The sequence below is a fragment of the Leptosomus discolor genome, chromosome 1, assembly GCF_034619465.1.
Source record: "Leptosomus discolor isolate bLepDis1 chromosome 1, bLepDis1.hap2, whole genome shotgun sequence".
Classification (NCBI taxonomy): Eukaryota; Metazoa; Chordata; class Aves; order Leptosomiformes; family Leptosomidae; genus Leptosomus; species Leptosomus discolor.
The window spans coordinates 156375849-156400429 of record NC_141391.1 but is presented as its reverse complement, the minus strand read 5'-3'; the positions used below and the strand labels follow the sequence as shown (position 1 = coordinate 156400429).

Below are 24581 nucleotides of genomic sequence, written 5' to 3'. Positions count from 1 at the left end.
TGCAACCCAGCCCTTGCAAGTCAGTGTTGCTTTTCCGTGACAGCACAGGGAGAACAGGCGTTTACCCTAGAGATCTGCCGACTGTTCATTTTGCAGTAGAGCTACATCTCCTTTGTGAGTATTTCCATAATAGTTAATACTAGGGCTTTTTGTAGTCCTCGGTGGTTTTCTCACTCAGCTACATCTTGTTTTCTATTTTTGCCAGATTTCCATAAAGGGGGACAGAGATCAAGGCGAACTCTGTGTTGTGGGACAGTAATTTTGTAGGTGCTAGTATAAATATATCTGTTTTCATGCCTGTGACTAATATTTGTAGGACTGAGGTCCCACTTGGCACTTTTAGCCCATTCAGGTGTGTCAGCGACATGCCTGATGGTGTGTGCTGATCGACGACAGGTTTGGGAGGGCTGGGCAGCTGGTCAGGATGAGCATCATTTGTTCAGTGCCCAAATGCAAGGTTGTGGTACACCATCCAAATGATTTGTGGGGCAAGGGAGCTTGCGCTGCATCTGCTCACAGTATGCCCAACTCCTCCAGACAGGTCTAACAGTGCCCCACTGTCCTGAATTCAGACGCTAAACTTCTGTAATCACCATAAAAAACCTGTTAGGTAAATAAGTTTTCTGTGTCTGAAAGCAATCGCCCCACTTCCTTTTGTTCTGAAGATAGTAGACATAAAAATGAAATACAGACCTGTGTTCTTAAAAGGTCAGTTATTTGGTGCTGAGGGAGATTGCATATCGAGACAGGTTTTGTTAAAATTTGATGATACTCTAAAGAAATGGAATGAATTGGGACTTGGTTTGTAGAAGTTGGGAAATTGGCTAGAAATAGCCTGTGATCTGGAAGACGGAGATGGCCATTTCTGAGATAACTCCCTTTTTCTTAATGTAACTGGGAAACTGAATGGAGAAGGGCTTCATGTTAGATGCAGAACCAGCAGTCAGCACTTGTTTTGAATGGTACTGGTTTCATTTAAGGCCTTCTTGTGTCTGGCTTAAGATAATGGCTTGTAGTGGCAGTGTTCTCCAACTCTTTCTGCCTAATGCATGGTTGGTTGCTAGGAGGGCTGCTGTCATCCACATCTTAGTCGTGGATGTGATGACCAGTTTTGCATCACTTTCCAAGCTTTTGCTAGATGACTCAGCTGGTCCTCTGGTGACTCATTTCAGTCTCCCATGAGCTCAGGAAGGACTAAAGAGGGAAGTGTGGCTATTTTCAGATGTGAAAATGACCAACCCCAAGGAGTATGTCCTCAAAGGAGTACTGCAAACATCAAATTAATTATTTATACAGGGTGTAAACTTGCCCCTTCCCACTGAAATTCTTTTCCCAGTACTTCTGTTAAATCTAGTTTGCAGTCTCTTCTTACTCTTCATCCATTGGGTTTTGAGTGCATAAGGTCTGATGAAAGTTCACAGGACTTTTGGTACTAAATTCTCCTAGCTGGTTAGGGTTTTTTAGCAGTTCCCCCCTCTCATCATTTACTGGAATTCTCACAATCGTTCTAGCAACAGCCATAGGCTCACCCTAGGCTGTTTTTCTCCCTAGTCATTCCTATGTTAGACAAAGCTAAGATGCCCAATGTTCTCCTAGACATATGGAAAGCTCTTGTGATTTGACCACAAGTTGTTACTAATTTGGGTTTTTCTGGATCCTGCGGAAACAGCGGTGTATTTGCTCCTTGGGAGAAAATCACACAGAGCTTATTTTCCCAGAGACTCTTCTTTCCTTATGACTCAGTTTGGCCAGACTTCCTTTTCATTGTTAGTCAAAACCCATAGGTGTGACTGTGTACGGCTTGGCTGCGATGATTCTGAACTCATTGTCCCACTGCGTCTAGGCTGAATCTTCTATTTTCATTGCTGTAGGAAAAGGAAAGAGTCAACTGTTCTGGGCTGAAAGGACATGGCTGCAAAACAGCTATAATAGTGCCAAAAAGATGCTTATGGAAGAGATGGGGCAAGTGACGGCATGCTGCTGGAAGTGCACAGCGACATGTCAGTTCACAAACGTAGGATCACGGATGAGAAGGAGGCCTGACAGCCCCTTTAGCTAGTCTGTCGTCTGTAGCCAGCTATCCTTTCTAACATGGATTTTTTCATTCTGTAGGTTTGGTTTCAGCAATTGTGCCATACCCGTAGGTGCCACACAGCAGTTCCTGGTAGCAAAGAGTGAGAGCATTTGCACAGAGTGTGGGGTGTATTCAGGTGCCCGTGTCTCTGGAGGGTCTGGAAAGCACTGAGTGATCTGGAGCAAAGTTACACCAAGGGTTGTCTTTTCACTGTATGCCCCCCTGAAGCGATGACCTGCTTGCTCACTCTTGGTTGAAGAGGAATGTGTACTCCCAGTCTGGCTGTGGGGTGCCCTCTGCCTAGAGCCTGCTTTTGAAGCTCAGGGCCCTTTCTGGCTCATCGCGGCCAGTGGCATGCCTCCGGCTGCACTGCAGAAGGCATTTGGCGTGTATCCTGCTGGATCTCCTGGTTCAGCTTCACTGCTCTTCTGTCTTGCTCTAGTCTTGCCAGTGCAAGAAGCCCAGCAGCCATGGTGTTAAGCACTGTACTGCTGAGTAAATAAATATGTCAATAAATAATCATATCCTGCACAAAAGAGAAACCTAGGGGAGAGACTCATGGCAGCCAGGGAGTTTGCTGATACAGGTAGAGGTTTTTATTGTTTTCTTTCTCTTAATGACTTCCCTTGCTCTGATTTCTTTTCTTTTAGAGCTTTGAGGGGGAGTAGGCAGTTACTGGTGTCCCTGAGCTTCTTCATAGCACACAGGAGCTTTATATCCTTCTTCCTCAAGTAGATAACCTTTCCAGAGCTCCTGGATGTTTAGTCTTCAAGGCTCTGAAATCCTTCATGTAGTTTGTCCCCATGCCTGAATCAGGTTTTCTTTCTGTGTTAGCAAAAGCTTCCTGCAATACCTAGGCTGTCCTTCCTTGGCCTAACAGGCTTCTCTGCACGCTGAACTGGCCTCTGTACTATTAGAGCTTACTTAAAAAGAAAGTTGTTGTGAAGGCAGCAGGAGATCAGGCACGTACCCCTAGCCTCCAGCCCGAGCAGCAGGCCAGCTCAAGGACAGCAGGAGAAGCGGTTGGGATTTCAAATCATCGCAGCACCTGGCGTTGCCATGGACGCGCCCTAACGTCAACACACCGTGTTCCGTTAGAGACTGGTGCAGCTCCCTCCCAGTGTGGTCTCCTGTGAACTGCTCACCACTTTTGAAGGAGAAAGGATCGAGAAAAACAGTTAAGTGGCACTTTTCTACAGGGTTACGCTTCTCAGGCACAGCCTGAGAATTGACGAGATGGCTGGGTTTTTGAGGAAAATGAGTCCACATCCAAACCCTCAGCCCTGTGTCTCCCTGGCTGTCTTTCGTTTGAGCTGGATGGCTCAGTCTTTCTGTGCCCGTTCTGATCATGTCCCTGGACAGTTTCATGTCATACATTTCGGGTTTTATAGTCTTATTTTGGAATGCAAATCTGCCGTTGGTGGCAGCATAAAAAGTTTATGACTGGCCATCACTTTGGAGATGTTTTCTTGGCCCCAAGCGATGAGGAGGATAACATCTGGAAGAGAGGTTGAAAAATTCATGCTCAAAACATGTGTTTCCTTGAGGAACTGAAGGGCTTTTCCTTGTACGGGTGTGTGTTTGTGTGCCTGTGTGAGGACAGGTTATTTACAGAATTGTTTTGACTACTTAAAGAGCAGGTCAGGTGATTAACCTGCACTACCTCTTCTCTTAATTTCCTGAAGCACCCCGTAGCCCTTGATGTATGAGGGTGCTGTAAATCCTTTCTTTGGATTTCAGCCTTATTTGAAAGGGAGATGTGTTGCAGAAGGGAGGAGGTACAGTTAACCCGGGCTTTAGGATAGTTGGGAGGTCATTAAATCACTCTGTTTTCTGCTTTGGCAGAGTCCTGTGCCCAGCTTCCCCACCTTTCTCCTTGCATCTTCATCTTCCTTTGCAGCCCAAATCCTGTGTATTTCATCCAGACCTCACCAGAGGCTTGTTTCTCTCCAGCAGGTCTGTATGCTGATGGAAATGAGATGAAGGGAGGGACTTTGTGAACAGGCAAATTGACCTTTTCAGCCAAGCTAGCGCTTGATCTGAGTTTCAGATTTCGTAAACAAAGCAAGGGCTGAATGTCATGCAATGGCCTCTTTGCAAATGAAACACTTATGAAAAAATCCTGTGGGAGTGAGAGGCTCAGCCTGAGACTCCAGCAAGACTTGCCTATGTCCTGCCTTCACGAGTAGGGTTGCTTCTAACCAGTGAGGTATGCAAGGTGCCAGCCATTCCCTGTGGTTTAACCACACTTGTGGGCCAGCTGGAGTCGTTGACATTACAAAGCTAATATTTACAGGTGGGAAGTCATCCAGGTGAGGAGGCAGCTGTGGTGGGAAAAGCCAAAATATCCTTCCCACTAGGCAGTTGTGGGAAGCCATGAGTGTGTCAGTGCTGTGTGGGTAAGGGGGGCACAGCTAGGGCAGCAGAGGGATTAATTTTAGTCCCTTTTCCACAGGCTCTGGCATCATTTCTGGGAACTAAGGTTATGGAGGGCCAGGTAGGGAGGCCAGTGAAGTCTAGGGTTGGGAATTGAGGAAGTCCTCAGTTGCCCCTGTAAGATGGAGATACTGTGGTGAACACCTGTTTGGAAGACGGAAACTGAAGTGCCCCAGCTGAGTGACTTGACACATGTTGCCTGGAAAGCACGGCCGTGTCGATGTCCTTTTTTTCAGTTCAGCTTTCAGGATGCAACTCTGCCAGCAAGTAGCAGAGATGCAGCTTGTGGGAACCTAGAAGCTCTTGCACTACACATCTGTGTGGAGGTTAAATGTATGGACCCACACACATGCTAAAGCGGACTACAAAGCAAACCGTGGCCAGTATTTACTGCTCAGACTATCTTGTAGACCTCTCCAAAGGGAACTTTGGATGCTGTAGAAATGACATGTTTACTGTTTGTTCCACTTTGCCACTGTGGACAACATAGGATGGGAGGGAGTAAGGTGGCCAGGGCACATACGCTGTTGCCAAATAGTCCTACCTGGCACATTGATCTCAGTAACTGGTTTTGGGCTCATCTGGCTCCATTTTGGCTTCAGGATGGGGAAGCCACAAAACATTCCTTGGTAGCTTGCTTTCCCCCATCTCCTCTGGCTCTTCCCAGCACTTGAGGAGCTCGTTTAAGCATGGTATTATACGAGCCTCAGTCTGTCATGCCTCATTTTGAGCGGTGCTGTGGGTGTTACCGCAGTCTCCTGCTCTTTTAGCAGATGTGGTGCTGCTTGTGGGTCCCCCTGCAGCACAGCTCCAGCCGGGCACACCGCATGTGCCTCAGCTCTGCTGGGCCTTTCTCCAAGAAAATTGAAAGAGGGATTTCTTTGGGAAAGCATTTTATTAGACATCCTTCAGTGTCCTCTAAAGATAAAGCTTCAAAGCAGGTCTTCTGTTGATCCTGCCTGTCTGACTTCATCTTGTTCTTTTTTTTTCATCCCATCTCTGACTCAAGAGAAGACTTTCTTCCCCTCTGAGGCCCTTGGGAGTACTGAGTGTTTGGTTGTAAAACTTGTTCCTGACTTCATTGACACTCACTTTCCTAAAATGTCTTTACCCTGAGATTGTGCATAAGTTTCTTTGCACTCTCATGCAGACCTCAAAGGCTTTCAGGTACTGCTGCCACCTCTGTCTTTATTGTTGTTGCCTCATTTTGCTCTTGAGACTGCAGAAGTCATCACAGGAGCTGATGGCTTTGCTCCCTGACTCGGGAGGACTGTTGCTCAGTGAGGTGCATCCCAGCAGGGCTATCCATCTGCCTTCTCAGGCCGCCGAGACCTGCCATGGGCACAGCAGACTCCCAGGTCTCTTATACTATGTCTGGAGAGCACTTTGACATCTTGGTAAAGTGTTGGCACTGTCATTTCATGATTTCTGTAAAGGTGACAGTCTTCCTGTCAGCTTTGACAGGTATGCTGAAGGGGGTTTACTTACTGGGGTCTGGCTCTGTAGCTTATCAAGTGTATTTGCTTGCTGCCTTCATTTGCTTTCCACTCAGTGATGTTGAGGTGTCCTGGAGAGAAGAAGTTTTGCACTATTCCAGCTGTGCTGGGTTTTCCCCTAAGAAGGTATCTAGGGGGCAGCTTCCAGTTCAGGGGAGCATGGGCTTGGCTGCTGAACCTGCACACAGCGAGATCTAGAAATCGGTGTCAGGTCCAATGGCTGCAGCATCTGCAGGGAAGTAATGAGGCAACCTCTGGTGAGGTATATTTTAACCTGTGTGTTCTCAGATATTTCATTGTTAATTGCCTATAATGTGAAACATAAACTAGTCACATGATTTACTGAGGAAAACTGTACTATCTCTTGTCATTACTGCAATTCATTAAAGTGGGAGATGGAGGTGACCCTGAAAGAATCCTTCACTGAAGTGTAATCAAGGATTTAAATGTTAGTGTATATATTTGTCCCTGAGATTTTGCTTCACGTGCCTAAAGCCAGGAATATGTCAGAGGAGCCCACAGCTTGTTACTCAGGCTCGTGGGCACCTGAACCCACATCAAAAGGATGAATAAGAATTGTGATTTTTCTAGATTACAGAAGAGACCTAATAGTAGGCTTTGAGGCTTGTAGTGGATATGGAGGAGTGGAGTTTAGTAGTGGTGAGATGTGAAATTGTGGTCACTGAGCACTGAAGGAAATGCTTGATATTGCAGGGACTTGACTACTTTGTCTATAGAGACAACATAAAATAAAAGACAGCACAGATAGTTCAAAGGGAGATCTGTGGTTGGTGGTGCCTTGTATTCACTAGTTCCTAAGAGTTTGATGTTTCAGATGTATAGCATGCTTATTTAAGCAGTTGCCCACAGTCCAAATCCAGCTCATACGGCATTGTCTAGTGACCCACCAGATGTGGAGAGTGCAGGCAGGTGAGGCTGCAGCAGTCTAGAAGTTTCCAGGCTCCAGCACAGGGTCAGGCTCAGGGTGCTGCTGCCTCATTTGGTCTGTGTGGGATGTGCCAGGGCTCTGGGTAGCGCATGTTCCCCTGAGCTGCTCATGAGGGCTCTCACCTGGGGTGGCAGAAATGCTTCCTGGACCCAGTGTGGACAGTTCTGCCTATCTCACAATCTCCATGCCATAGCCCTGGGAAAAGAGGGGCTGCCCTGTGGGCTCTGTGCACCAGAGAGCACCCATCTCCCACCACCCCAACACTGGAGGTGTCTTGGAAGGGAGAGCAGGTGTGTGCCATCCCACCAGCCTTCAGCCTGCATCGGTACGTAGGCACTGAGCCTGGGCTTGCCGGCTGCCCTGTTCCCCAGGCGGTGCTGGCTGGCAGCCCCAGCCAGCCCTTACGACCTCTGCCAGCACCTCCTGTGCCTGCAGGCAGGTGTGGTGAAGCTTGAGGCTTGGGGAAGGGGACAGGGCAGACTGGGCTGGCTCAGAGGAAGGTCTCCCCAGTATTTTCCTGGCTGTGTCCTCTTCTTCCTGGTCAGCTGAGAAGGCTTTCAGTACCCAGCAGGCAAGTTGCCATGGATTTAAGGAGTTAAAAGGAAGAGTGAAGAAGGGAATAAAGATGGTTTGTGGGGGGAGATAAAAGCATCCGAGCCACATGGCAAAATAACCTGCTCAGGGCATGACAGGGAACAGCTGCCTACATCCCCCTGTGCCCAAGAGTACTAACTGAGGTCCTGGTTGCTAACTTTTATTCTACCTGTAAAGGAAAGTCATGGTGTGGAGTATGCAATAGTAAACAGGGTTGCTGATGCTATAAATGCAGGAGAGGGATGTGTAGGAGGGCAGTTGGGGTGGTGGGGGGATATGGGCTGTGAAGGTGATGGTGATCAGAGCTCCCTGGCCATCACTCTGCAATGAGAGATACGCTTCTCTGGTGTGTGCTGGGTAGAAGGATGCTTGGCTTTGGTTGGCTGGTTTTGTTTATGGCTACTTTGTGCATTGGAAAGTCTTGCTTTTTCATCTGGCCAGGGGATGTGGATCAAACATGGCAGCTTGGAGCTGTGTGAAGCCAGGTCTGGAGCACTGTGGGGACAGGCTCTGTCACATCTTTAAGAACTGCTGCGTGCTATGTAAGCATTTAGGAAATTATTAATTAGGATAAGACAGTTTTACTAGCAGGGCAGGAAAAACAGAGCAGGAAGGCAGGGAGATTTTCACCTGGAATGAAGGCTCTCTTGACATCTTCTGCTCACCAGGAACAGGAAGGAGTAGCGGTCTGAACTCCACTTTGAGGTTGTCTCCAAACACTCGGTAGCACAAGGGAAGGAATTTGTCTAGCCCCCAGGGACATAAATTTTAAGGAGGTTCCAGGAGTGCAGTGGTGGTGGGGACAATGCCTCAAAAGGGGCCACACAGAGGCCACCATGAAGAAGAGCGCTGTGCTTGAGACATGGCTTTTTTGAAGGTGCAATATATTAGGCATACCTGGCAGATCCCCTTTTCATTGCCTTCTTAACCTGGGCGTGTATATGAGTTTGCAGGCTTGTGCCTCTCTGGGGAGAAGTGAAAGATATTTATTTCAGGAGTGTCTTGTGTGCATCATTTATATGCTGAACACATGCCATGTGCTTTCTACAGTATTTTTCAAGCAGGCACTGTGGTTCTGGGGTGGCAGTCAGCAAGCAGCCTCTGGTTAGAGAGCACTGGCAGCTCTGCAGGTGCTGCAAAAGGTCTTACTGCCTACTTAATACAGGGCAGGGGCTTGGTCTCTTGCCACCACAAAGGCCACATTTATAAATCACAGTAGTAAGTACTAGGAGTAAAGCAGAAGAAAACATCAGTGACTTTGAAACTGTTCTTTCTTTAGTCCCCAAAGTGTGTTTTTTGCCCTTTGGGGTGAGGTGGGTGGATAGGGAACTTTACCTCATTTGCTTTCCTGAAACCTGTTGGAAGTACAAGTGAGGTGGCTGCGTGATTTGTGTATGCATGCAGAAGAGGGCCATCTGAATTGTAAATAGCACCTGCTAAATTATTATTAAGTGAAAGCTGACGTGGGAGGAGTTCTCAGGAAAAAAAACCACCCTCAAGTCTTTTAATAAAAGTCATTCAGGCTGTTTTAATATTGTCCCCTGGCTGCACACTACATACTTCAGCTCATGTGGATGCTACAGGGAGTTACGTGAGTCCTGTCAAGGACAGGGGAGGCCCCATTAAATCCAGGTCCTGTCAATTTTGTGAAAGCTTTAAATGGCTACACTAAACCTCATTATTAAAGAAAGGAACTATCAATTTTATTTAATGCATGGTGCCCAACCTTGTCTCTGCTCACAGCCCAGAGACTCGCCGTACACAGGGGTGAGATAAAAATTAGACCTGCACTCTTCAGAGCTTGTATTTAGCTGTTGCGAAGTCCTGGCTGCAGCCTCACTGGTTAACTGGGGCTGTGGGAGTCTGCCCTGCACCCCTGCCAAAGCAAGGACCAAGCCTGAGCCCAGGTGGGTTCAACCCATGTTGCCACTTGCCTTAGTCCAGACAAAGCTTTTCCTAGTGTAGGTGGGGGCTGCTGAGCTGGGCTTCAGGTGGACAGGAATGCTTGGTGGGCAAAGCTGCTTGTTCTGAGCATCCTCGCCCCCTCTGCTCCTGGAAGAGAGCAAAAAGGCAAGGAGCCAAGGGCCAGCCTCAGGCCGTCCCGTGCAAAACGTGGCAAGGCTTCTTCTAGGATCTCCTGGCGGTGAAGGGAGGCAGCAAGACAGGCCTAGCCTCACACAGGAGGTTTCTTGGCAGACCTGTGAGTGAGGATTTAAAAGGACTTTTCCCAAGTGTAACAGCTCATTTTCCATCCCTTCGTGACTTAGGGCCCCTCCATCGCTCCAGGACCCCAGGAGTGAGGATGCTCTTCAGGAACATCCCCACTGGCTCTGGAGGATGCTCAGGGGGGCATTACTGTCACATTGGCTGGCACGGATCGCCCCATTACTGCTGCTGGCTTGTTTCTTCACAGACGTTGTGGCAAGCTATTATTTGCCTATGTAATCAAAAGGCTGAAGTTGTAAATCAAATTACAGGTTGTAATGAGGAATTTGATCCCTGTAACAAACCATCCAACTTTTATTCACATTTATTACTGTTTCTGCTATTGCCATGGAGTAAAGGTCCTTTTTAAAAAAAAAGAATATTCCACCAGCACAATTTGATAGTGTCCACAACAAATGTGGGGCTGTGTTTTTCTCACATTAGCTGCACAGGCAAATTTGCAATAAAACCAACTTTGCTGCAGGAGCCGCCTTTTCCCATCAGCAAACTGTCAATCAAGCTGTAATTTCCTGGTATTGGACTATGCTGAAGAGCTGGCCGAGTTGTTCTTACAATATGTGCCCTTAAAACCTCAAATGTGAGAAAATCATTTTGGATGGAAGGAAGAAGATTTCATACTTCTTTTTTAGGGGAAAAAATATTTGTCCTGTGATGAGATACAACCTCTGAGGAGGGTGGAAGTGGCATCAGAGGAATCTAAAGTCTTCCGTTTAGCCACAAGACAGCTCTGCTTCTTCCACCCCCTCAGATTTTGGGGTACGAGGGTGGGTCAGCATTTGTTCCTGGTTCCTGTCCCCTTGCTGAGGCTGTTGATGTGGAAACCAGTCCCTAACAACAGCTCGTTTCACCAAGGGGCACAGGCGGCCATCTGACGTTGACAATGTTGAGTGACTGCTGACCTTGTTTTTAGTGTCAGCTGATATCAACTGGAGCCCTGCCAGTTTGCACCAGTTGAAAGTCTGTCTCTTAATGGTGGCAATTATCCCGATTTTTACAGCAGCGCTGAGAAAGTTTCAGCTGCTGCGCTTCACATTCCTGACTTTAATTTGGGGTGCCAGGGTCTCCTGGTGTTATCTTTCGAGGAGCATGTGAGAAGAACCTCTCTCCTTGTTCTGCATCAATCATTTTTTTCTCTTTTTATTTTGTATGAAGAGATATTGCTCAAGCACACCATGGAATGAAAGCCATAAAGCTATAAATTACACCTCTGCTAGGTCCACAATATGTTACCAATTACATCTGCTTTATTATTCGCGTCCAGGGGGAAAACATACATCAAACCAACCCCACTCTCCAGGCAGGTCGGTACTGTGCTAGAAGGAACACCGTGACTCTTCTTAATCAGTGGAAAAACAAACACAGTTTCGGCTCACTCACGTATGATACTTGAGTCCAGGATGACAACTTGAGTAATATTTCTGTGATTCTCCAAGCTCGCTATGTGGGGGAGTCTGAGGACCCAGTTTCAGGGACCTTGGAGGTTGCTGCCGAGGAGGTTGGTGAGGGAGAGTTAATACCAATGACAGCAAACAGCATCAGAAATCACATTAAAGCCAGGGGTCACATCTGCAAAGGAGGGCACGCTGCAGTTTTCAGGGCTTCGTTGCTAGAGCAGGGTTAGTGGGGTTTTGCATTGCGTGTTCCAGCAGCGGTGAGGGTTTCCCCACTTGTCCTGATAGGGGTTTTCTTCTGCGTCTGCCCTGTCTTCGTAAATTCCTCACAGTGGCAGGGATGAAGGTTGGGGGTGTTGAAGCAAACTGGAGTGATCGCTTTGCTGATTACTTCTGTGTAGCTACATACGGTGGTTTTTGGCTCACCACAGTGCCCCCTCTCCTGAGCAGTTCCTGGGCTTTGGGCTGCTGGGAATTAACTGGAAAATGGGTGTGTTTAGCTGTGTTTGCTTGACCATGCTACTGAGCTTTGGAAGTGTGGAGCGATGTTCCTGGTTTTTTATACAGGTGTATATTTATGCGTGCATATGTGTGAGTGTGTATTGTACACATGAGCTCCAGAAAATCTTCCGAAGAGCAACACAGACTAGGGGAGCATGGCTTTCTTTTAGGAAAGGGATCCGAGTGGTAGACAACTCTCAAGTCTCCACATGAACAAGTCATCCATGTGCACTGCGGAGTTTGTTGTGGTTTTGTCATTGAAGCATTCATTCAGCTTTTAACTTTTTAAAGTTGAAAACAAGTCAAGGTTATGTTTGTGCTTAATAATTCAGCGACAGTGCCAGCTCAGCATATTGTCTTTTTCTTCCCTAGTCATTCTGGTTTATTAAAAAGAACCACTGACGACAGATAGAAGGGTGAAGGAGGCTGTGCCTTTCTGCTTTAACTCCCGCCAGGGGCTGACTTCTTTCCCAGGAATCCCCATAGATTTGTGGCATTCACAATACCTTTGCCCCAGCAGTACCATCCCTACCCTGGGCAGGGAAGGCTGGCAGCAAGTCAGGACTTAGATGTTCTCTTCTCTGTCGACCATGTCCTTTTTTCTGAGTAGGAGCATTTTCTGTTTCAGTGGAGTATTACTCGGAATCCTTCAGTAAATCTGTCTTAGTGATACTTTATTTTCACTTTGGTTATGAGGTTGTGGGTTTCTTTTTTTGTTTTGTTTTGGTTTTGTTTTGTTTTGTTTTGTTTTTTTTTAATAAAGATGTAAAAGATCATTAACCTTCTAGAGTCAAAGAAGCTTGGAGTAAAATAGGTTTTTGTCTTATATTAGGACCTAGTTTTGCCCAATGCTAATGTTGTACGTTGCTTCATTAACAATGCCGTTCATTTCCAGAGGATCTGCTTTCCAGTGATGATGTTGTCACTGTGAATAAGAATAGATGAACACAATTTTATAAATCTGGGAGAACTGAGAGCACACAGTGAAGCTCATGTTGTGTAACTCCCATCTCCAGTGTCCCTGAGCACAGACCAGCATTGTGCACGATTCCCACACGCAGACTTGGCAAGCAACCTGAAACATCATCTGCTGCTTCTGTCCTGGCTCCTCAACTTTGTCCACGCACCTCCATTTTGTCACAGTGTATCATCTCCTGGTCCCATCCTGGCTCTCGGCAGGCCAGAAGCTGCACAGGGGTTCTACAGGAGTAAATGGGGGGCTTACGTCAGATCCACCAAACTGTTTGATACAGGATGTGCCTGGGGATTTGAGATTTGGCTTCCACAGGCAGAATACTTCGCAGTATTTGACGTGAGTTCTTCCTGAGAGCTAGATATGTTCCTGGGGACAGTGGGAATAGGAGTCTCTTTAGGCAGAGGAGGTAAAAATAACATTTACATTCCTGTTATTAAAAATGAGAAGGGGGAGAGCAAGAGAGCAGGAATCTTGGTTGGTGTTAGTATAGTTCAATCAGGGGTAATGATTTATTTTAGAGCATAATATTTTATTAGTGTTGAATACATATTTCTGGAAGAACTTGATTTGTGTGTGTGTGTGTGCTGCATCTGAAGTCTGTATCCCAGTTTCCCTTCCTGCCACTGAACAAATGAAAAAAGCTGGGGAAGGCATCTTGACACTGTGGTTTCACTCTGATGTTGTATTGCAGGTATGGCCTCGCATGTGCAAGTATTCTCTCCTCACACCCTTCAGTCAAGTGCCTTCTGTAGTGTGAAGAAACTGAAAGTGGAGCCAAGTTCAAACTGGGATATGACTGGGTACGGCACACACGGCAAAGTCTACAACCAGAGCAAGAGCGTGCAGTCCTCCCAAGCAGCCGCCGCAGCAGCCGTCAGCGCCTCCCTCCAGCTCCCCAACCCGAGTATCCCTTATGAGCAGACCATCATCTTCCCAGCCAGCACGGGGCACATTGTGGTAACATCCGCCAACAGCACTTCTGGTGTTGTTGCAGTGTCGGGGCAAACACTAGGCGGGCCACATAACCTGATGCGTCGGAGCACTGTGAGCCTTCTGGACACCTACCAAAAATGTGGACTTAAGCGCAAGAGTGAGGAGATCGAGAACACAAGCAGCGTGCAGATCATTGAAGAGCATCCACCAATGATTCAGAACAATGCCAGTGGGGCCACTGTAGCCACTGCCACCACCTCCACGGCCACCTCCAAAAACAGTGGCTCCAACAGCGAAGGGGATTACCAGCTGGTGCAACATGAGGTGCTCTGTTCCATGACCAACACGTATGAAGTGTTAGAGTTTCTTGGCCGTGGAACCTTCGGACAAGTAGTCAAATGCTGGAAACGTGGCACTAATGAGATTGTGGCCATCAAGATCCTAAAGAACCATCCTTCCTATGCCCGACAAGGCCAGATTGAAGTGAGCATCCTGGCTCGTCTGAGCACAGAAAGTGCGGATGACTACAACTTTGTCCGTGCGTACGAGTGCTTCCAGCACAAGAATCACACGTGCTTGGTCTTTGAAATGTTGGAGCAGAACCTCTATGATTTCCTAAAACAAAACAAATTCAGTCCGTTGCCCCTTAAGTACATTCGACCAATTCTCCAGCAGGTAGCAACTGCCCTAATGAAGCTGAAAAGTCTGGGACTGATTCATGCTGATCTCAAACCAGAGAACATCATGTTAGTAGACCCATCCCGACAGCCGTATAGGGTCAAGGTCATAGACTTTGGTTCAGCTAGCCATGTGTCTAAAGCTGTGTGTTCTACCTACCTTCAGTCCAGATATTACAGGTAAGAGACTGGGGTCATGTAACGTTACTACGAGAAGTATTTTATGTATGGGAATTATCCTACATTCCTGTAAGTGAATGAGAGTTATCCTTTAATCCTAAACTGGGATGGCTTTTAGAATAGTTTATTAGTGACATGAAAAAATGGTATCGTAACCTCTTGAAATTTACTTGCATTGAAAACCATTGTTTTTTACAATGAAAACCATTGTTACTTACAAAATTTGTAAGTAACCATAAAATGTTGTAAAAATAGAGTTTGCCAGTTACAATTTAGAAAGCCTTTCACCTCTGTCAGTACTTTGTGCTCTCTGGGACTGTTTCCAGAAGAGGGGATGTATCTGGAGAGTCCACATTTCCTTTCCAAGTCAATGCAAGTAGGTTCTTGGTTTCAGAAAGACCTTAACCTAAACAATCAATCCGTATTTCAGATATGTCTTCCAGTTTTCATTCATATGTGAAACCAGGGACTTTACAAGAATAAGGTTGGCCCACAGGAAGACTGTATGGATGCAGATTATCAAGGAGTAGTTTTCACACAGGCTGTGGAGCTTGCTTGAGTCAATAGGAGGAGTCTGGCTGGCTCTTGTCGGCTCTGTCTCAGGCAAGCGAGCATCCTGGCCAGGCCTGGAAACACCTTTCTCCATGTGGGAAGCTGTAGGTAGAGATGAATGAGTATTGTCAGTAATTTGGTGTTGGACTGGCGACCTGTCGCAGACTGTTGATTCCCACTCACAGTGCTTTTAACTACAGGTATGTTATGTGCTAGAATGGAGTTCTGACCTCTGCGTAGGTGCGCCTGAAGCAAAACATGTGAACCAGCTATATCCCTCTTCAGTCTGTGAACAGTTTCAGCAAAGCAGCCTCTTTTCATAACCCCTGGAAGGTCATCTGTCTTGACTCCAAGACACAAGGTCTCTCTGTAGATGTTTCCCTCAGACCCTGTCTTTGCTACCAGTCAGCTTGATTCAGCATCATCCCAAGGACCAAGAAAGGCAATTCTCCTGCTACCTCAGGGGTGGGGGGAAATAGCGGGGGAAAAAAAGGGAATTTGTCTTTAGATGACATCTGAATTTAGAAATGTTCAGGCCATGTTTTTGTTGTTGTAATTCTGAGAAACAGGGACGAAGAGGAAAAATGTGATCCTTCTTGATGACTGATACAATGAAAATCAGTCCTGGCAGCATCCACAACTCATCATCAGATGGGTTACAGAAAAGCAGGGTGGTTGCTCTGTTTGTAAATAGGAAATAAATCTGTCTTACATGTTGGGGGGGACAAAAAAAACAACATGAGTTGGTAACAAACCCTTTTCCCACTTCATAAACTTCACAGTGGCAAAGCCCACCTGAGCTCTGAGCTTGGGAAGAGTTAATTTTCACAGGAACAGGAACTTTGACAGTGTAGCACTGCAGCAGCTGATTTTTATCTGCTTGTCCTTTGCTCTGAAGGAGGCCAGAAAAAAATCCCCAACCCTAGTTTATACCTCAGAAGAGGCTTATTAAATGAAATATTCTACCTGATGACAGTCCCATCCTCCAGGAGAGACATGTTTCTGTGGTAAATATGCAAAAGCTTTTAGGGTTGCAACTACCTGGCAGACTAGAAGGAAAAAAAGAAAAAAAGATAATACAGGCATTTTGTTGTTGAGTTATCTGTGATTCTGCATTAGCAGCCTAGGTCCCTAGCTGAAAGACAGAAGGGGCAGCCAAAATGAAATATGTGACAGAAAGCAGAAATGAAAAGAGAAAAATGGTTCATTCTGAGTGACAAACAAGGAATATTTTTGTGGCAGTCTCTGGGGAGGAAAAGGCTTGATAAAATTTGCTTTTTATATTTTAAATGTTATTCCTGCCCAGTCTGAAGTTGCAGCTTGTTAGATAATAAGTTCTCTCTCTGTCTACTTCCTCCCTTATTTTCCATGCCTGAATTGGTGGGAGGAGGGGAAAAGGGGCAGCAGCTCACTAGGGGAAAAAAAAAAAAGAAAAAGAAAAATCTCATTGGGTTGAATTACATCAGCAGGGGGCTGCTGATGAAGTTAAATTCAAGTCATGAGGAAAATTTATATTCTTCTTCATTTTCTGATGGGGAAAAATACAGCACAGAAAAATACATCCATTCCACTCCAAAGAGAAGGAACTTTCATGCTGGGGGAAACACTGGGCTTTATAAAGATTTCATGTGTCTTTCATTTAATTTACGCTTGTTTTGCTTGCTAGAGTATAAAAGACAAGGGGATGACTTCAAGAAATGGCACATTCAAGCTGAACGTGCAGGAAAAGCTTCCTTGGAGTAAAACCTCTCAGACTCTAAGCAGGCATGCCAGAGAAGTGACAGAAGCCCTGTGCCCCATGCATTTAAGGAAAGACGAGGCAGAGCACTGGGGAATATAATGTAGAGGTTAGCTCTCAGCTGGAGGTTTTTTATCATGGGCTTTTGGGAGCAAATTCCCAGGTTGTCCCCATATTTTATTAACAACAATTTTATTTTTCTTCTCCCTCTTTTTTTTTTTTGTTTTGTTTAACACTACTTTGAAGAATGTGATGGCCAAATTTTTTAAAGTGAGGAAAGTTCTGTGGGATCCTGTTCATTCTCAGAGCAATATAAGGCCTTTCCTCTTCCTATAAATGATAGGCCTATTTTCTTCTCCCAGAGGTGGGAGACAAACTCCATGCTCTTTCTTGACCCAAATCTGCATAGACCAGCATAAACTAAGACAGTCCCATGGCTGCTTGCAGACTTTACGTGAGCCATTAACTGTTGCTGCTGTGTAACGTGCTCTGAAGACAAACTGAATCCCTCAGCCCCGTTTCTTGTGAGAGGAATGGTGGGCAGAAGTGGTATGGCGCTGCTGGCGCAGCTCAGGGGCCCTTGCTGGGCACCCCAACATCAGCAATGTTTCCTGGAGATACATGGTGATGCAGCCATGGTCTGGAGGTGCCTGTGTGAGGAACCAAAGCTGCCGATGGAGGGCTGCTCTGCCCAGCTCGCAGTGCAGGAGCGGGGCTTTGCAGCTGGCAGTTTTAGCCAGACGCGTTTAGGGTAGAAGTGAAGCCTTGTTCACAGAGCAACCAACCAAAAAGCTGCAATAGCCACTGCATCATGAGGTATCTTCATGGGATTTTATTTTTTCCTTTTCTTTTTTATGCTGCAGTTTGAAGGGGAGATCACTGAGATAGTCTCTGTGATCTCCATTTTGCAGGAGGTCAGAGGGATGAATGAACAGAGGGATCCCTTCTGGGTTGATAATCCGTGTATGAACAGCTTCCCGGGAAAACCGACATCCTGAGAGGTGCAGGGCTTAGGCTGCAACAGACGTCCGCTCTGTTACAGCCCACGTTCATGCACCCAAGTGGAAGAGGGGTTACTACCCTCTGGGGGAGGAGGTGGTTGGGGTGGTGGGTAGAGATGCAGTCCTCCCTTGCTGGAACCAGAGGGGTTCCCTAGCGTGGTGTGGCAGTGCTGCGATGCTCAGAGCAGGAGGGCTTCTCCTGGGGGCGCTACCACTGTGCTACCTTACCCTCCTGTCTTGTCTTTGCTGCTCAGCTGAAACAGCTGCTGTGTTACACTCCAGGGATGACAGCGTTTCACTAATCAATGGCATAATCACCTAATGAGATTTCAGTCTTTTAGAATTTGCAAAATATTGCAGATACAAAATAATGGCTGTCACCCCTGCATTATTAACAGATAAATGTAGTTTTGGTTCCTTGTTTTCAAAAGGCTTTGGTATGTGGCATGTCTGGCTTGGGTTGAGATGTCTGCTTTGTGGGTAAGTGTCCTTTGATGAAATGTTTGGATAACAGAGAATGAAGCTGAGTATCAGTTTGAAGAGGTGTTTATCTTTATCAGTCTAGTTTGAGACACTGCAAGAAAATGCGGGCATAAAGGCCTACACAGTTGCCAACTGCCCATAGCCAGTGTATAGTGAGGCTGTGTGCAGGTGTGTTTTTTAACTGGCTGGACATGCTTAGCTGGGTAAGTGCTAAGGGTCCTGGGGGATGCAGGGGGCTAAACTGGATCCTTGTTGCCATGACAGGTATCAGTCCTCTAGCTATGCTGACAGGGAGCCAAAACAAAGTAGATTCCTGAGTAGCTTCACAAGCTCTTCCCCATTGTGTGACTCAGAGTGTGTGTCATTCTGGCCAAAACTGCCCTTTAAATGAGGCAGTAGTAATGGCAGTGGGGATAGGCTACGCTTATTAGTTTACTCAGTGAATTGGCATCTGTTATGTCCTTGTATAACAGTGTTAGTGCACTTATATTTCAAAATCTTCTGCCGTTCCAGACTTGCAAAAACATCTCTATCTCAGACTTGACTGCTTTTGCACCTGTGGGAGCCTCATTGCTCTGCCAGTCTGTTTCAATCCTACCTGCAACATTCACTGCTTTGCTGACTCTGCCTCTCCAAGGTAAAGAGCAGGATAGCTAGATGGTTTGAGGAGGAAAGTTTCTTCTGGGGAGTGGAGTGAAACCACCAAGTTCATTGCTGAAGTCTAAGATTGGTTTCACTTAGTGATGATGATGGCTGGTAGGACTGCTGGCTTGCAAAACAGGCAATACGTTGCAGAAGACTTTGTGGAGGAACGCAGACTTCAAGCTATAGTATTTTAAGCAGTTGTTCATGTCTTTGCCAAGGACACGTGGAGTTTGGAGGAGTTCTTTTCAGAACCAAAATTCAGCAAAAGTTTTTTTGCAAAACCAACACCAGGATTAATTGAATCTCAGTTTCATTGTACCTGGACCACCGAGTCTTGGAAGGGAATAGACATTCATCTGAAAGTTTCGGGCTTTGTGCCATCTCTGTGACAGACAGGCCAGGTTGGTTTTTGGTTTTACAAAACTCAAGCAAAGACAGTTCTTTGCATATAAATCACTTTAGAGCAGGGATGGTAAACCGGCGTTGTGCCAGTGGTGCGTCCAACAGAAGATACACACTGTGTATTCCAAAATAACTCAATTTCTAGGGTCTAATTTAAAACAGAAAAGCCTGTATTTCAGCCTAAACAGTCTCCTTAGACTGGAGTCTCCCTAGGCTTTTCTCTGCTGAAACCTTCTTACTGTTTCCCCTAGGTGGTTTTTGTTTTGCTCTGAGCAGACATGCCAGCTCCTCCTTTATCTTGTCAAAGTTAGCGATCTGCTGCTTTCGCTGTGACACCCTCCCTGCCCGGCTCCAGCACATGAGGCTAGCCTCGCAGCCCTGCGTCCCTGTGCGGAGTCAGAAAGGCCATCACAGGAGGGCTTTGTTTATTTATTAACCACGTGTATAAAATATGCCCAGTTAGTTATGTGCCTCCAGGCCCAAGAATATTTGTAACAAAGGGCTGTTTGCAAGGAACCTGACAGGGAACCAGCAAAGAGAAGTTGTCGATAGCCCGAGGAGGGGGAGAAGTCTTGTGCTGCTTCCTTTTGGCTCATCCACGTCTGAGTGGTGGAAAATCAAGTATCTCTACTGATCCTTCTATACCCTTTCCCCTTTCTGAAAGCAGCTCCTATATGGCAAAGACAGGAGACTGACAGTAATGATTCCTTCTGCAGATCTCGGTTTTGTCTTGGTGGCTGGAAAGGAAGGAACCTGTGTGTCCACAGGCAGGGCTCAGTCCATTAGGGCTGTTGCAGATCAGAGACATGTAAGTGAAAGGCAGCCAGAGGCAGGCAGCAGGCTCAGGAGCACTGGTTTTCCATCAGCTGATGCCACCCCACAGGTGAGGGGCTCTGGTCCTCAGCAGTCAGCTGGAGTTGCAGAACCTCTGCCGTAGTCCAACAAGGTAAAACACTGCAGGGAACTGGTTGGCAAAGTCCTGCTAAGCACAGATTAACAACAACAACAACAAATTAAATAAAAAGATCTTTGGCTGCCACACTCATTGCTTGTTGTTGGAACAACCAGAGACCCTAAGAGCACCCTAAAATCTGGGCTTTGGGCAACCTGTTAACCATACCGTGTTGTTCCCGCATTGTTTTTCCCTTGTTCATTGCTGTTAGAGATACTTATGTGAAAGAGTGTTTTTTTGTTAGGAGTTCCTAATTTCCAGTGGTTTCTCTTCCCTGGCTGAAGTTACAATCTCCCTTTAGGTGTGAAAAGGGGATAGGACTGTCAGTGTGACCAATGCAAGTGGCAGGATGATGGCCTCAGGTGGGGGGATGAGCACTGGGAGCAGGTGAACGGCTAAAGAAAGATCCCTTTTTTAGGAAAATGGCAGTTGTGCAAAAGAGCAAGCAAAACACAGATAAAAGAAAGTAAATGCAAATTTCCTTCTAAAAAAAGAGCATTTTCCCCAGGCTGCCACAGCTTTTAAGCATGTCCGTGATCCCCATAGAGGGAAAGCAGCCCTCTGGATGCAGGCAACCCCATTCACCCTCAGTGGTGCTGCCCGTGGCCCTGGCAGTGCTGTGTGGACAGGGAGCAGGAGCAGAGCTGCGGTGGCAGGGCTGCTGACCAGGGCTCGGTGGTCAACCACCAGCTCTGACACAGGTGTCCTGCCCATGCTGGGGCACCTCACCTCACCCTTCTCCACATCAGCTCCAGAGGTACATGATTTTGAAGAACAGTGCTCCTTTTCCCCTCCACCACCTCTGCTCCGTAACTTTCCCATTTAAGCACACCTCCCCTCTGCAGGCATTCACACCAACCAGTGCCATGCAGTCCTGCGCCTGGGGCTGACCTACCCAAAAGCAACACTTTCTGGTTTGGAAACAAATACGCTTCAAATGCGGCTGAGCTGGAGTTCCCACATGCTTTTGAGAGGGCTTGCAGAGAGGAGGCAGCATGCAAATACATTTGCTACCAGTCCCCATACTACCACCCAAAGTCACCTGGGATCTCCTGACATAAACATCCATGCACCTTTTTTCTTTTAAACACAGCCTTGAATCCTAAACTAATCCCTGTTTTCTCTACACTTGCTGCCAGAGTCATTTCAGTAACACTGGGAGGATCAGTGAGAGGCTCGGAAGTCCCAGTCTCACCACTTGCAGGTTGGCCACAGGTGTTCTTGGGTTTAGGGTTTTTTGGTTGGGTTTTTTTTTCTTCTCGTGCTACTGTCTCTTTCACGTGATCATCAAAACAAGCTTGTCACAGGATTTCCTGCTGTCTATTTTTCTTCTCTCAAGCTTTATAAGCACAGTAAGTACCTTTAAGGCTGCAGCCTGTTGAAATGATCTGAAAAATCAAGGTCACTCTCGTATTTACTGTACCAGGGCAGGTCTGAAACAGCTACAAATGGCTAGCTTGTTTTACTTAAAAAGAGCTATTTACCTAAGAGAAATCAAATCCCTCCTATTGCAGCTATTGGCTGTAGCACTTCAGACTCCATCTCTGTAGTACATAAAAGACATACTGTCTTTTGGTTAAGATACCCGTGCTCAGACCAGGGGCTTGGAAATAACCTAGCTCAGTAGGTGACAAGCAGTTGCTTCTGCAGCACTACATGTGAGTGATGGTACAATTAGTGGGGCTAGAACAAGGGCCAGCTGCAATCAGAGTCCACTGTTGGCATATATATGAAAGACACAAAGTTTGGTCTCTGCTCCTAGTTACTTACTTCTGTGGTTTTGTGTTTGCTCTCCTTTCTCTCCTCCCACTCAAGTTGCTTCCTCACCAAGTGCAAAGGAAACAGAGTGGGGAAAGGGTGCTCTTTTTTTTTCAGCTCTGATGACAGAACAGCAGCAGCTCATAGGAACAGCAGAGCGGTGACCCACAGATGTTTCTCCAGCCAGTGAAGGAGAATGCACTGCAGTCACACACTGCAGGATGATTTTCCATGTCTTTCTCTGCTTATTTCAATGCATGTTTGGGTCAGGGCAACAGCTGACTAAGGGCAGTGGTGGCTGCTGAAAAGCATAACGAGGTGAGGGGCTGTTGGCGTGAGATCAGTGCTCCAAGTGTGAAAATAAGAATTACAAGTAGTGAGATTTGTCATACGCACTTCTGAATATGAAAAAGCAGCATTAGCAACACAGTTTGCACAGGATTTCAGGGATGCTTTGCTCAAGTACCACATATTTAAATCCTATCAGGTTTTTGCCTCCCCCTGTATGTTTGCTCACTGCAGGCAAGAGATTTAAATGTAACATGGAGGAAGCTTACTGCATACGTCTGTGCATTCGTTAGGTTCGCAAGTTTTAGGCCCCAGCACAGTGAGACTGAAAAGCTGTATTACACTGAAGAGCATTTTCTGATTGGAAAGTATTTCTGCTCTGCTACTTATCGGCAGTGAGATTAGAAAAGTGACTGACGTTGGTTTATAAATGAGTGGATCATTACCAGAAGAGAGAAATTACCTAAAGATGCTAAGATTAGTGTGGGGTTATACGTTCCCCAGCTTCAGACCTCTGAATGCTGTGATTTCAGTCCCTGAAGTTGCTACCTTAACTTCTCAAGCCACTTGCCGCACTGATGCTTCAAATTAACCTAAGCTAATATAAAGGCACCTAATTCTTAGGTGGGGGCTCAGTAGCTGCCTCCTTCGCTAGGTCACTCTGGGGAAAAGGAGCAACTCTCAAGCAGTTGAGAGTGGTTATCGTGCTTGAAAAACACTAATCTTGTGGCCTGACTTAAGCTGAGTTAGAGCCACAGCTGTTACCTGTTTAAGGAGGAAGGTCAAGGAAATGTCCTTTGCCTTTTAGGCCAGGTCATACAAAGTTATTTTGTGGTGCTTTAAAAGAGAAAAAAAATGGGAGTAGAAGATACATACGCATATATATCTACTGTGAGAAATTTTCAGTTCTAAGAGGAATAAATACAAGGGAAATGTCTCTAGGAACTGAGAGAGGGTAAGAGCAGAGGAGAAATCCTCTTACGTGCGATGGCTACCTGGAAGTTGCTGTTCCCCGTATAAGGAAAGGTGTGGGAGGAAAGAAGATGAGATTTCACACTTCTCACTATCTGGAAACTTCAAAACCAGAGACAGCTGATTTCCAAACGGGACAATGTGCTTCTCTGGCAATGGGCTAGAAGGTAAGCTGTGAGTCCCTGAGTGGCAGCTTGACCTCTGTCTGCTACTTATTGAAGGACAGAAGTAATCACAGCCGTTGTGTTACTTGCACAGACGTGAGTTATTTTGCGCTGACAGGTTTTGCCTTTATTTTGCTGTGGCTGCATGAGTGCATGTTCAGGTTCCGTTCTCTCCGTCCCTGCATCTGCTGGTTGGCATTAGCCAGGGAGTAGCAGACTTCTACCTGCTACCAAACCTGTTTGTCTCTAAAGGCTCCCGTTCAGGAGCGGAGGCAGGGTAGATGTGTGGGATTTGGCCTGAATCTAACTGAAGTGACTCTGAATCAAAAACTCCACGGTTCAAATTGTTGGGGTAACTCTTTGTCGTTACTCTTCTTTTTGCTAACCACTGCCATTCCTAGCTGGTTTGAAGCAGAAATTCTCAAGTGTGAGCGTAGTACCCTGCACCTGATGAGACATGAAAAGCGACAAAAGTTTGTAGCATCATCGCTGAACTTCTACCTTTGTGGGAGGCTTGGGACGATTTTCAGATAACTCTGGTGGCTTGTGCAGCTCCTGAGCCCAGGAATCTCACCAGCTGAAGCCTTTAGAGGAGAAGGAGAATAGACTGTTCCAGCAACCGATGCTCATGCTGATATAGAGGTAGACAAGGAAAAGTTAGCAATGTTTCAGTTAACTTGACAACAGGAAGAATAGTACTGTAATGAGTTGTGTTTTAGTTGCAGATTGTACGATTAGATCACTTGTGGTAATACTGCTGAGCAACACCATGTTTTCTCCCCCTACTCTCCAGTCTAGCTGTAGGTGTCTCTTGCTATTTACCTTATGCTGTTCTCCTTGGATTGCTGTGTTTTCTGAAGCAGGGCTGTGTTTACAGCAACTAACGCACAAGATTTTTGTGGCTGAGGCCCTTAAACAAAAGGGTAGTAGAGAGTATAAAGGTACACGTGACCGAGAGGGCTAGTATGCACGTTAATGTGACAGCTGGCGCATAGAAGGAAAGCTGATGGCCTTTTTCTGATGCACCATGGTAAGAATTTGTGTTTCAACTAGTTGCTTCCATGCAGAGCTATGCACTCAAAAGAAAGTCCAGGGCATGGGGTGGAAGGAGTATCTGATGGCTTAAAAAAAGTTTCAATTCATTTTGTCTAAGAATGTTTTACTTGCTAGTGGGAGGCTGCCAACACAGAGTA

General features: G+C 46.3%; 1 protein-coding gene across 2 annotated transcripts in view; it reads left to right on the top strand.

Annotated features, from left to right (window-relative positions):
* Positions 1–13336: 13336 nt before the first annotated feature.
* HIPK2 (homeodomain interacting protein kinase 2) overlaps positions 13337–24581 on the top strand; it is an 87736-nt gene continuing 76491 nt past the window's right edge. For both annotated transcript variants that reach the window (XM_009954922.2, XM_009954921.2), the window contains exon 1: positions 13337–14433. In XM_009954922.2, the coding sequence (XP_009953224.2) occupies positions 13337–14433 (1097 nt within the window). The remainder of the gene's footprint in view (positions 14434–24581) is intronic.